The 14,860-nt window shown below is 29.2% G+C and overlaps 2 protein-coding genes across 2 annotated transcripts; one reads left to right on the forward strand and one right to left on the reverse strand.

Moving 5' to 3' along the window:
* Nucleotides 1-3,540: 3,540 nt before the first annotated feature.
* Nucleotides 3,541-4,251, reverse strand: LOC122850479. Its single transcript, XM_044149620.1, has one exon. It carries the CDS (start codon nt 4,249-4,251, stop codon nt 3,541-3,543), a length of 711 nt encoding a protein of 236 aa, XP_044005555.1.
* A 7,276-nt stretch (nt 4,252-11,527) lies between these two features.
* LOC122850480 lies at nt 11,528-13,142 on the forward strand. The gene is made up of 6 exons (XM_044149621.1): nt 11,528-11,708; nt 11,917-12,195; nt 12,272-12,406; nt 12,493-12,591; nt 12,680-12,778; nt 12,868-13,142. The coding sequence occupies exons 1-6, from the start codon at nt 11,528-11,530 to the stop codon at nt 13,140-13,142; spliced, it is 1,068 nt and encodes a 355-aa protein (XP_044005556.1).
* Nucleotides 13,143-14,860: the final 1,718 nt, after the last annotated feature.

Genomic DNA, 14,860 nt, shown 5'->3' on the forward strand with positions numbered 1-14,860 from the left:
AATTCAGTGATAATTTAGTGAATTTAATTACTTTTTGGTTATTTTTATAGCTGCCATGTTTATAAGCGGAAATTTTAGCTTGTCGTGAGTTCACACCCTTACTTTGATTATTATTGTCAGGATCTTTAACACCTGTAACATCCATTATAGATGGACATACAGTGGTTTTAAATTTTTTAAAGTTGCAGTTGCAGATGTATTGTCTTTTGGTGTTGGAATTACCAAAACTCTGCTCTTTGTATCTTTGATTATAAAGGTGCAACCTTTTTGGTTTTAACTCTACCCTTCCAATCCATGAAATCTGTATAAATAATATATTTTACAATGAATAAATATAATTTATATTAGAAAATATCACACTAATTATTATTAATTAAATGAACAAATGACATAGTAATCACTATCATCATTAAGAAAAGCGAACTCTACCATCTTCACTGGATAATGATGCTTGTTTCAAATGTGTTTTCTCAGCTTTAAAAAAGTATACTTATATATTCACAGATTTATCACAACCTACGAATGGACAATTTATAGTTTGATAATCTAAGACTTGATGACAATGTGAATAGTGATAATAGAAGTTTGTTTTATTTGCATATTCTTTATCACAGTATCCACAAGTTTCGTTTTCAGTTATTGTCTTAACTAGCTCAATTTTATGAATTCAACTTGTATAAGCATGAAGTCTTCTTTTTCCACTAAAAATTTTATTGCACTGGTTACATTCAATTTCATTCTTTTTTTCTATTGTTTTTCATTTGTAAATGTAAATGAATTGTCACCAAAATATCACACAATTGCACACAATACAAATTTATAAAATTTACTTAATTACTATATGCATCAATCTATATTGATATTATTTATTTATTGTATTATTATAATATTAATTACCTTGACAATTAATATCCAAATTCAAATTGAATAAATATATAATTATGAATATTTTTTATATAATAACATAAAAATATATATATATTCCCAAAAGCAAAATAAATACGAAAAGATATTATAAACAAAAGGTTACGTTCATCAGGAAACATGTGTATGTTGTATATATTAGCATAATTAGCATGACAGGATTTGCAGGTATGTGAAGTTAGCACATACATTATAGCACAATCAAACCGAACTATATCAGGAGTTAGGTGCGAATTATATACGTTTTTGGTGCGGAATCCGCAATTTTTGTGCTTTTTTTTTTTGTTTTTTATAGTCTGGTTTGATTGTGCTATAAACGTATGTGCTAACTTTACAGACCTGGGATTCACGCCTATATCCCAACAACATATGGCGCGCGCACCATCGATGCGATATTAAATACTATACTGACATATATAAAGGATTTTTTACACCATCTAAATATGCTAGTTTTTTTGCTTTATAGACAGATGCTTTTAGCAGCTGATTTAGATATTCGTAAATAAAAATATTTTATATTTTATATTTTTGTTTACATATGATGTAAAAAATGATCATACAGTTGCTGAAGCAACTGTGCCTTCCCTGCTGGGGGGATTTTAATTTCTTCTTTAATATATATCGAAATTCGTGACTGCAAATTTATTTCATTCTCTATCGTTACAATGATTATTGTTACAACTAAAATTTATTTAATTTTCATTCATTTTGATTGTTCCTTCTAATGGGTCATCTCCATAGTAGTATAGTTATACGGGTTCTGGACCACGAATTAATTTAATCGGCGTTTGATAACAGCGGGTGGTCTCGCGGATTAAATTCGTGGTCTGAGCGGCTAGTGGTGTCATTCGGTGGTGGGGATTTGTTTTGTCGCCATCTTGGATTTTCTGTCATAGAGGCCATTTTGAATTTGGGATCGTTGCGCCCTCTCGTTGTTATTTTTATTATTAATATTATTTTTTTTTATTTTTGCAAAAAATTTTTCCCAAGCGAGATTTGAACCCGGGTCTCCAGCTTGGGAATCCATTACCTTACCGTCTTGACCAAAGAGTCATTATACTTTTGCTGTGTATGTAATTTGAATTTACGTTGTTGGTATTTGAATTGTTTATAATAATTAAATAAATAATTAAATAATATTATTAACAAATATATCACCTTCGGTAGCTCAGTTGGCAGAAGCAAGGGACTGTAATTGGTTTGATTTAAATATAAGAGATATCCAGAGGTCGCTGGTTCGAATCCAGCTCGAAGGAATTTTTTTTTCTTTTGTTTTATAAAAAAAAATGTTAATAAAATTAAAAAAAAAAATTTGTCTCAATGGTGTTTTGAACCTAGAAAGTTAAGATTGCTGCGCTGAAACCTGATTAGTCACACCATTGAGACAAATTACAAAAACCATAAGAATAAATTTTGTTATTTTTATAAAAAATTTTTTTTTTTTGAGCATGCGCAAGAGCATGCGTACTAAAGCTAATTTAATGGTTTTAAGTGTGGGGGTAATTTTATTAGTGGAGGGAGTAGTCATGAAATCTATAAGAGAAAAGTGATTCAAGAAATATATTGTTAGTTGATTTGAAACAGACGTTAACACATAACCTCCACGTCAAAAAAAAGAAAATGTCTGCATTTATTGATTTCCAAGGTTTTCAAGAACGTAAAGGGTTATTTGTTGTAAAAGAGCTAGTTATTCAACCACTTAACTCTAGAAAATTGGATTTGTAAAAGAGATTAAAATATTTAAGCCATAGGAATTTACAAGTTGTATGAAAAATTAATGACTTTCTTCTGAGAAATAACTTTCAAATATTTAACAAAAGAACAAATGTTAATGGTTAGATTCTAAGAAAAACCTAACCTCGACTTGCCCCTCTCTAAATAATTTTAACGAATTATAATGTTTTTTCTCCCTTCCTTCGTTAACTCTGATCCAATAGAAAAGACAAAATTTTCTATGTTTTTTGGTGGGAGAACTACGATCTGAGTATATATTCTTGCCCACATCGAAGAAGCATCAGAATTCGTTTTCTTCATCAAGTGTAACCAGCTACAAGCCACCAGTCAATATTAAAATATGTAAGTTTTTTCTTTATTTAAATAATTTTATAATACATTGTTTATTTTATTTTATTCTATTATTTAATAAATATGCATATTCTAGATTAATAATTAAATAAAACAAAAAAATGGCATTTTCAAAAGCAAAACGACTACAAAAAACAAAGCAACGCATACCTTTAAAAGATTTAAAAAAAAATGTAATATATAAAATTACTGGTGTAAGAAGATACCCGGATGCAAAGTATGGTCCAGCAGTCACTGTTGAGTTGGGGAACTACTCATATGCATATTTACCAAAGAGGTTTGCTGAGCATTTCAATAACGATGATGTCGAATATAAGGAATTAGAAAATACTATGAAGGCTGGAAGACTAACTATGACTTGCAGCGGTGAAAATAATCAAGAAATAATACTAGATGATTCTGTAAATGATTTTGAAGGATTTGATGATGAAATGGAATAATAAATACAATAATAAAATTAATACTTTGTTCGTTAATTGTTTTTTTATTTATTTAACCAAAAACATTATTTTTACTTGTAATTATTCTTATTTATGTTACATTATGTACTAAACCACTTATTGGTTTATATTCTATTATTTTATCGTGTAGAAACAAGCAGTATGCTGACGTTCCTTCAGGAAAGTTTTCTTTTGATTCAAATTCTAAGCGTACATCTACAGCACCAGTCTTTAAAAACTCATTCTGTTTACTACAATCTATAACAATCAATGGAAATTTTGTAATAAAAGTATTTTTTGACATTAAATCTATCTTTGAGCCGTAGTAAGACTCTGCAAAATTAGCATACATATCATATAATAAAGAAAATTGATTTTTTTCAATATCAAGATTCAAATTTCCATAGGGGAAAATTTGAGAATTAAGATATAGTTTAACATTTGTTATTTTACAATGATCAAATTGTGTTACATCTTTTAACCAATTTTTTTTTTTATTTGATTGAAAACCAAGAATTACGTAACGTGGCTTTTCCAGTTGAGTTGCAGTTTTCACTGTCCATATATGATGAGTTGTTTGTGGCAGCAATGGGTACTCATATAAATCCCAAGATCTAAATCCAATAGATATGACAGGATCTTTTTGTATATATTTCATAATATCAATTTTATTTCTATTTGATAACATTACATATGGTACAAGCCATTCAATTTTTGTAATTTTTAAGTTGAATTCTGGCATATCACCATCCATTACAGCATCTTGTACAATTGCATTAGTATCCGAACGTGAACGTATCATAATAAGTTCATGTTTAGCATTGACAATTATTTTTTGATAATCTTCAGCAAAGCCAAAAATCATTTTTAATGGAACACATATATCGAAATATCCATCATCATTTTCTAATTTTATAGTATCATTATTTATCCATCCTGCATTTTCATAATTTAATTGTGAACTTAATGATAAATGATTTTTTATTGTTGATGTTATACCAACATTCTTTGATTTATCAACTAGAACTCCATTCAATTCATAGCGCATTTCATCAAATAAAAAACACATAGCATTATTGGCAAGCTTCAAAACAGAAAAATCAACAGGAGCGTTACCTGCATTATTTCCATTGTTGACAACAGCATGTGTATGGGTAAATTTTCCACTGATATGAATATAGCTTTTCGAAGGCAAAACAAACAAATCTTGATTTTGTATTGATATTCTTATTTCATCACTATTATCGAAACTGGTTGATCCAAATGACTGATGAGCATGTAGCTCATAGTTGGATATTTCATTGTTAAATTGAACTGGTGCGTTAATATCAAGAATACTTTCCTCACTCATTTTGACGTGTAAAACAATTGAGACAAGTTATATTTATCCAATTAAAGTTCCAAAATTTTTTTTTACTTTTAGACCTAGACTTTGCAGATAATTTATATTCTGAGGTGTCAACTTCTTGACTGCTCGATTCAGACTGACTGGAGGTGTCCATGATGTGCTGCTTTTATACGAAGCTCCACGTTTTATAGCTCGTGAATTAAAGCAAATTCCCATTCCTATGATTTTATGTGTAACGTAATAGTTATTGTTTCTCCCCGGAAATTTACTAGTTTTCCGTTTTGATCAACAATTTTTAACTGTAAATGATCAATGTTTTTAACAGTAATTGGTAAATAAATTGGATTTGCTGGTACTTCAATTATTTTATAACCAGGTGGTACAGCAGGAAAAAAATTATATATTGTATGAACTTTTTGCTGATTCACGTATGCTCCTGTTGTAATGTTGCACTCAATTCTTAATGAATTAACTTTTAAAATATTAATTGGGTGATCTGATTCATGTATTTCATTAGCTTTTAATACTTTAGGTTCAAATCCTAGTAAATCCGCTGGTGATTTTGATTCGTTAAAATTAATGTCTTGATCACTTTTGATATATGAACGTAGTGTATTTTTATTATACGTAATATTGATGTAATTTTCTTTTAAGTAAGCAGCAAGATCAGCAATCTCATAACTTCCAGTCGGTATTTCAATTATTTCATCACTATTCAAAAATGAAATTATATTATTATCACGATCTATATTTGGTAATGAATTAAATGATAAAAACGAAATAAGTGCTAAAGAATAATTTTTTTCACTTGATAATTGTATTGGTGGAAAATAATCAGTTTCTAAGACTGAAGATTTACCGGTTAAAGTTAATGTAAAAGTATCATTCATTGTCAAGGTTGATGAATAACTGATTGTAAAAATTTTTTTCTTATGCTTTTATAGTTTCCCCGTGAGAAATGCAAGACATAAATGTCCGCAATTATATGTATTCCAATCTTGATAACGTTTATAATTATAATTGATGCTACCAACATTGAGATAACTGACGAGATCTTTTGGTGGTTGCAAGTTGCCAAAACTATCAAAGTATAATGCAGAATTTTTATTGAGTCTTTTATATGCTACCCAATGTGTTCCAGGATTTTTTTTATCATCTAAATTAATGATTCCACACTCTTGTTCCCATGGTCCATCTTTTGGCATATCATTCCGCATAAAAACTCCACGGAAATTAGTAATTTTTAATTGTTTAGCAAATAATAATAAATCACCGTCAGTTAAAGCTCTCTGCGGTAGCATCAGTTGAAGTTTTTTGGAGAAAGGTAAAGTCCCATTCCACTTTTATGTGGTGTTAAATAAAGCCCTTTTCCTATGGCAATTGACTCCATCATTTTATTATGTCTCACATTCTCATTCAATTGTTCTTTACTTGACTTTACTGCATTGATTGCTTTAACAACACCAGATGCTCCACCAACTAATCCTCCTAATGCTGATATAGCTGAGAAAATTGGAATCAAAAGCGGTAAAGCACCACCAATATGTTTAGCAACTGGTAATACTCTGGGTACAGTAATTGCTTTTTTACCACCACTCGTTTTGATAGCTGCTTTCGCTCCTTTTAATGCTGATTGAATTGCAGTAGTTGAATTATTTGATCCTTTCATTGCTTGTTTTGCTGCTTGTACAATTTTTGAAAATGATATTTTTTTTTTCTTGATTTTCTTCTTTTTATTAGTGCTTTTTTTATTTTTTATTAATTTTCTACCAGTCTTCTTGTTCGTTTTTTTATTTTTTAGCGAAGACATTTGTTTTCTTTTTATACATTTCTTTTTTTTCTCCTCAACACAACCCATACCAAATTTTGATTTTATTTTCATTGCTCCAGTTACAAATGTAGCTGCTGCTCTCTCACTTAAACTTGCGTCCTTGGAAAATATACGTTTGGCTGCTTCACGAGCTAAAATATCATCAGCTGCGTTTCTTGCCTTAATATCGTTACGATTCTTCGAATATGCAATATCGTGATTTTTACAGGCTACGTCCAGAGGATTAATTCCTGGATCACCTCTTGCTAAACGTTTTTCTAACTTGGTACCTGGTCCGCAATATGAATAACCAGGCAGATGAAGTTCAAATGGCAATTTATTTATTATTTTATTGAGTATTCCTGTGCCTCGTCGTTTTTTATTTTTTTTCTTTTGTGATGTATGCTCAATCATAGTTCATAAGAGACTGATTTGCTGTGGTATAAAACAGATGAATTTATATCATTTGTGCTCAGTACTCATCACGATGGAATATCAGAAACAAGCTCTCAAATTACCAGTTATCAACTTTGATTTAATTACGTTAAAAAGTGGTGATGGTTTCAAAGAAAAACGTCACGGTGATCTACTACCAAATACAATAAGATGTGCAATTATTGGAGGAAGTAATTGTGGTAAAACAAACGCTTTAATGAGTTTAATTGTTGATCCAAATGGCTTACGATTTGCTAATATTTACATTTATAGTAAATCATTATACCAACCAAAATATCAATATTTGAAAAAATTACTTGAACCACTTGAAGAAATAAATTATTATAAACTTTCTGATAATGATCAAGTAGTACCAGTTGACGAAGCGAAACCGAATTCATTGTTTACATTTGATGATGTTGCGACTGAAAAGCAGGATCATATTAAAGCTTTTTTTTGCATGGGAAGACATAAAGCTGTTGATTCGTTTTATTTATGTCAATCATACGCACGGATCCCTAAACATTTGATACGTGATAATATTAATTTTTTAATTGTTTTCCCACAAGATGATACAAATCTAAAACATATACATCACGATCATGTTAACATTGACATGGACTACAGTAAATTTCGTCAAATGTGTGTGGATTGTTGGAAAGAAAAATATTGCTTTTTGTGTATTGATAAAGATAGAGATATAGATAAAGGAAGGTATAGAAAAAATTTTGACTGCTTTATAACTATAAATAACAAAACGATTTGTTAAATTTTATTAGTTAATTGTAAAATCTTGAAGGGTCAACATGCCTCTTTGTGAACAAGAACTAGTTGATGAAACAAAATTATTAAGTGAAATTGAAAAAGTACAAAATGTTATTCGTAAAAAATATAAATTGTTAAAATTAGACAAAGAAAATATATCAGAAACTGCGAATGAATATTTAAAACCAGTTGTTACACCGCTTAACAAATTAGCAGCACAAATACCAACAACCATTAAATCATCAACAATTGATGATGAAATACTTCCGAATGAAAAAAATACAAATTATGAGGACAATAATTCAATTTATGAGTCCAATAATAGTACTTCAGATATTGATGATACAATATATGATCAAGAACCTGAATATGATACTGCTAATGAAGGTGACATAACATTTGTGAGAGATGAATCAAATAATGATTTAATAAATGAATACTTGAAAAAAATCAATAGTATACAGTGGGATAAAGATTACGGAATAAGACTAGTTAAATCAGACTACAAGATCGGAAATGCTAAAGTATTATTCAATGATGATAAAATAAATATTTTTGATACATCATACGAGATAACACCTGGATTAATGGAATTATTATTCATGAAGTCACCAAATAAAAGAATCATCACTGATATTGATGAAAAAAATTATAGTGAAATTATTCATAACACAAATGCACATCATCGATATCATAGATCAAATATGCCAATAAAAAATCTAGCATCTCAAAAATATATTGATTTTATTGCATCACCTGAAAGTAATAATGAGCATTACGGTACTGGATTATTACCAACAGCTATGAGAGTTGACAAAAATATCTCATCAACAGTGAATTATGTATATTGGGATAATCCGAATGAGCTTGTTGATCGTTTACGATTATTAATTGCATCGAGAGCAGCTGGTAATCCAAATCACGATAATGAAATCATCTCAATTATCGAAGAGTTAAGAGAAAGAGGATTAATATATTAATATAAAAAAATAAATATAAAAAACAGTCAGTAGTCATCAGTCAAAGAATTATGACAGACTATAAAAAAGATGTTGTGCGTGAATTACATGCTCCAGCAAGAAAAAATTTTTTACGTCGTAAAGTTGATATCAGAGACAAAGATGAAACATGGCAAGCAGATCTTGTCGAAATGATTGAATATTCAAGTGTAAACTCTGGATTTAAATATATTTTAACAGTTATCGACATTTTTTCAAAATTCAGTTGGGCTGTAGGACTCAAAAATAAAACTGGAAAAGAAGTATCATCAGCGATGGAATCAATATTTAAAAAGGGAGAATTGACAAAAATCTCCATGTGGATCAAGGAACCGAGTTTTATAATTCTACATTTAAATCAATGCTAAAAAAATATAATGTTCATATGTACTCAACATTTACTCATTTAAAGGCATCAATAGTTGAAAGATTCAATAGGACCATTAAAAACAAAATGTATTTCGAATTTAGCATGCAAGGGAATTATAAATGGTTAAAACTATTACCAAAGTTAATTGAGAAATATAATAATACTAAACACAGAACTATTAAAATGAAACCAATAGAAGTTGATGGTAAAAAAATTTCAATTTTGAAAAGAACAGTGTACAAAAGTTTGAATTATTGTTATATCAAACCTAAATTCAAGTTGAATGATCATGTTAGAATAAGTAAATACAAGCATGTTTTTGAAAAAAATTACATTCCAAACTGGACAAATGAAATATTTAAAATTGTAAAGGTTAATAAAACATCTCCTGTCACATATAACCTTGAAGACTATCAAAAAAATCCAATAAATGGTTGTTTTTATCAACCAGAGTTACAAAAAGTTCGACACAAAGATATTTATTTGATAGAAAAAATTTTAAAAAGAAGGGGTAATGAAGTGTATGTAAAATATTTGGGATTTGATAACACGCATAATCAATGGTTAAATAAATCAGCATTATAAAAAAATTCTATATTTTGTGTTTGTTTATTTTAATATTAATATATACTACCAACTAAAAAAAGTCTGATATCACTAGCAAATCTTGGGAATTTACATTCTAAACTATTTTACTTATTATACTTAGTATACATATTATATGTATTATACGTATTATTTGACAGGGCGGACATGTTATGCTGCAGACTAATTCACAGAGCAGTAGAAGGTGGCTCTTCTGGGCGAATTCCGGGAATTTGGTTCCCCCTCCTTTCCCCCTCGTGTGTGTTGTGCATTAAAAATAAAATAGCATAGGAGTGAGTGAGAGGTATGTGTGTGAGAGAGAGGTATGTGTGTGAATGTATATAGTATAGGATGCATGGGGTTGTATGGTATAGGATGAATGAATAAGGGCGCGTAGTAAAAATGCATGGGTGACGTCACGGGGCAACGGTGAAGTACATATAGAGCATAGGTAAGCGTAGTATAGAAATAGAATAAGAATAGAGCATAGGTAAGCGTAGTATAGAATAAGGAAATCGTACAGGTAGATAGTTTTTTTAGCATAGAGTTTTCAGTTGTTTTTTTTAGTATAGTTTTTTGGGTTAGTATTTTTAGTATAGAATTTTCAGTAGAGTTTTTTTTCGTATAGTTTTTTTGCTTTAGTTTTGAAATACAGGTGTTTAGTTATATAGTAGGAAAAAAAGAATAGAGTTTCAAGAAAACATAAATAAAAGTAGTTTTTTTAATATAGTTTTTCTGTTTAGTTTTTTTAGTATAGTTTTTCGGTGTTAGTTTTGAAATACATGTGTTTAGTTTTATAGTAAGGAAAAAAGAATAGAGTTTTGAGAAAACATAGAATAAAGGAGTTTTTTTTAATATAGTTTTTAGTTTCGTATTCAAATCGTATAAGGGTAGAATAGAAAAAATCATCCCGCTGTTAATTTAGTTTACGAACGACATAAATTTTTCTGAAGTTTAAAATGTTGGTTTTGTTATTTTATTTTTACGACTTAAAAAAGGTAAGTTTTTATTTTAAGATGTTGTATAGGATTTTTTATGAACTGATTTTCTAAAAAATTTTTTGTAGTTTAAAATGTTTCTTTTGTTATTTTATTTTTACGAGTTGCATGTTTTTTCAGATTTCCATGCCGAGGGTTAATTTTTTTTCGATAGACTTTTTCTAAATGTTCCTGCTGTTTATTATCTAATTTTACGAGCGACTTGCGATGGGTATTTACAGATTTTTGTACGTGGAAAAGAGTCATAAAAACAGTGGGTTATTTTTTTGTATTTAAGTAAGTTTTACCGACAAATTTCTGAAAATTTTAAGATACACCTGTTATTTTTTTTTTGATTTTCTGATTTTCTATTGGCAACATCTTAGCAAAAATGGACCAATTAGAAATGATAAGTATTTATGGTGGTGGGAAAATGGGCCTGACTAAAATTATTTTGACTATCAACCCTAAAAATTTTCACGACAAGTGTCAGTTGTGTTTTCCGGGTCTACTAAGTCACATCTTAACTACTAAAATAAAAATGAAACGCGGACTTGAAAGTAACGAAGTTGCATTTACTTGTAAAAAAAAAAAAGTAGAAGATAGCCGTGATAAAAAATGGGAACATGAAATTTATAAATATCCTGAACTGTTAAGCGAGCTGAAAAATTTAAAGTGTACTGTGATTGCCCGCAGATATTGGGTCTCCGGGTTTTTCAAAGATTTCCCCAAAAAAGATAGGGAACTTCATGATTTTATTCGATATAAATTACTCGGTAACCCGACAGATATGCGCTATATAGAAGAGTATCCGGAATTAGAAGTGCAATTTAAAAAAATTATACAACGAGTTCAAGATAAATATATTGCAAGAAGTGAAAAAAGTGTAGCGTCTGAAAAAAGTTCTATACAGTGTGAAGATGTGGTGAAGGATTTTGAGAAGACCGATGAGGATGATATGATGTTTTTAGGTAAATAAATTTTCAATGATACTTTTTTCTTAACTAATAAATAAAATAAATTTTCAATATAAAAAAAAATTTTTCAATACTTTTTTTCAACAAATAAATTTTCAATACTTTTTTAACAAATAAATTTTCAATAAAAAAAAAAAAAATTTTCAATACTTTTTTTCAACAAATAAATTTTCCATAAATAATTTTTCAATACTTTTTATAGACATTGAAATGCCAGTTGACGAAATTGTGATAAACAATGAAATCCTGGTTAATGAGGCTGAACGGGAAAATGACATGGTTGACACAGACCGAGAATATGAAATGCCAGTTGACGAAATTGTGATAAATAATGAAATACCAGTCAATGTACCTCTTGAAAATAATGACATGGCTAACACAACCCGAAAATATGAAACAGCGGCGGAACTGTTTGCCAATGCACAGTTGGAGATACAAGAAAATGAACCAGTTGATGAGGAGTTCGCTAAGTTTTTTGCAGGTGAAATATTTTTTGTTCATAATATTTTTACGCGTTATAGAATAATAATAATGATAATAATAATTTTATGTTACAGATCTAGAACAAAGTGCTCTTGAAGAAAATGGACTTAAAGAAATAACGTATTCAGAAATTAAAAAACCTGCAATTACGTCGGTGAAAATATTACCACCAACTAAACGAATTACAATGAATTCTAAAAAACAAAAAGGTAAATATTTTATAAAATAAAAAAAAATAGAAAAAAATTTTATGGTAATAATAATAATAATAATAAAATATATTTTTTTATTACAGAAGACAGTAAAGATTACAATACAAAAAAAGAGGATCCAGTATTACCTATTCGATCCGGGAAACACGGAAAAAAAATAATAGCCGTAAATGATGGTGAAGGTAAATATTTTATAAAATAAATAAATAGAAAATATTTTAAAATATAATAATGATAATAATATTAATCATATATATTTTTTTATTACAGAAGACAGTAAAGATTACAATACAAAAAAAGAGGATCCAGTATTACCTATTCGATCCGGGAAACACGGAAAAAAAATAATAGCCGTAGATGATGATGAAGGTAAATATTTTATAAAATAAATAAATAGAAAATATTTTAAAATATAATAATGATAATAATATTAATCATATATATTTTTTGTATTGTAGATGACGTGGTTATATTAAGCCAATCGTCAACGTCTTCGTCATCATCATCGTCATCGGGGTCATCGTCATCGTCATCGTCATCGGGACCACCCCCGATTATGAACGAAAATAATGTTGCTGAGGAGTATGATAAAAAAAATAAATATCGGGCTGAAGCAGGGTCCTTTATTTACGTCGAAAAACCTAAAAGATTCCGTAGATATTACAGATTTCTGCGTGACTGCAGGGTTATCAATGCCCAAATAAAGCAGCAACGCCATATCGTCATTTTGTAAAGGCTGTCATGAAAATGGCGGATGGGTGAACAACCACATATCCACAACCATCACCAATACCCAATCCAATTTTGAAAAACGACAACAACGTGATGATAAAATAATAAAATGTTTACAAAACCAAATCCGTGAGCTCGAAGAATCACTAAACAAAACTAAATGTGATCTCTGCTGTGGAAAACCAATTGTAAATGAATTTGGTCATTGTGAAGGCTGTGCCCAATTAATAGATAATAATAATAATAATAATAAAAAAATAAATAAATAAATAAATTGTTTTTATGTCTTTTTTACAGGTATTATTGTATAGAAAAAATAAATAAATAAATAATGAAAAAATAAATAAATAAATAAATTGTTTGTATGTCTTTTTTTACAGGTATTATTGTATCGCAAAAAAAAAAAATTAATAAATAAATAAATAAATAAAAATTTTGTATACCTTTTTCCTTTTGTCTTCTTTTTACAGATATATTTGTTATTGTTAAAAACTTTTCAGGTTACCCATCATATTTTTTGTTTTCTTTTTACAGCTATCAAATATAATTTTGTTTAGAAAAAAAAAAATTCGTTATTTCTTTTGCTATATTTTTTTCACACTAGAGGGCCAGAAAAATTTTCAATTTTGTCGGGTAAAATATTTTACGAAGCAGGTGAATTTAGAAAAAAAAAATCAGTTTTGCGGTGACCACTGCAGTGTGAAGATCTTTTTCAAGTTGTTGCTAAAAAAAAAAAAAAATGGAGCGTGATTTAGATGATGATGTTGGAGTTGATAACAGTGCAGAGTGTGAGTTTTTTATTGATAGTCTACTCGATGGTAGTTTAACGAACAATATTATAGATCCACGGTTACAACAAGAGCATTTGGATCAGCATTTACGTGTACCACAAGAATCTGAAGTTTTACAACAACAACCTCTTTTGGATGCTGCTGACGATAATTTTATCGATATGGATATAATAAATCGAATCATGCAATCGCCATTACAACAACATCATTTAGGTGAAATTTTACAAACAGGTGGTGGTAGTGATAATAATTTTCAGCGTATAGATATTGTTGATGAAACACAGACATTTGTGGCAAAATATAATTTAAATAAACATTTAATAAATTTTAAAGTGAAAGAAATACCGGAAAATACTGTAGTTGAAACATGGATTGAAGAAGCATTTGCAGAAGTATACAAGCTGATCAGAAATTATTCAAATAATGCGCGTGATCGAGTTATTCTCAGTTTCAAAACCCCTTCTATGAACTCTGAGGCGCATACTCACTTGACACCTGTCAATAATTTTACATTTGAACGGTTATGGGAGATTGTAAGTAGCATTTGTCAAAGTAATGATCCAGTGCAAGCCAACGATCTATTTACTATTGACTTGGTTGTATTAAAATCAACGACTGGTGGTAGTGTCCCGCACCAAGTGGTACAAAAGGCTCGTGGTGCTCTGGAACTGAACCACGATAATCTATATTTATGTTTGCCACGTTCTATTGTAACGTGTTTATCAATAAGAAAAAAGAAAAGAACTATAGTTGCTGGTAAAAAGCTGGGTCTCGAACTTTGTCAAAAAGCTAACATTAGTGTGCCCCCTGGCGGGTGTGGGATCAATGAAATAATTTTATTTCAAAATTATTTAGTTACTGAATCTGCCGCATTAGTTATCTGGAATTTCGATATTAATGATAGTCATACAATTTTTTTTGATGGTAA

This window comes from Aphidius gifuensis, linkage group LG2 (genome assembly GCF_014905175.1).
Source record: "Aphidius gifuensis isolate YNYX2018 linkage group LG2, ASM1490517v1, whole genome shotgun sequence".
Taxonomy (NCBI): Eukaryota; Metazoa; Arthropoda; class Insecta; order Hymenoptera; family Braconidae; genus Aphidius; species Aphidius gifuensis.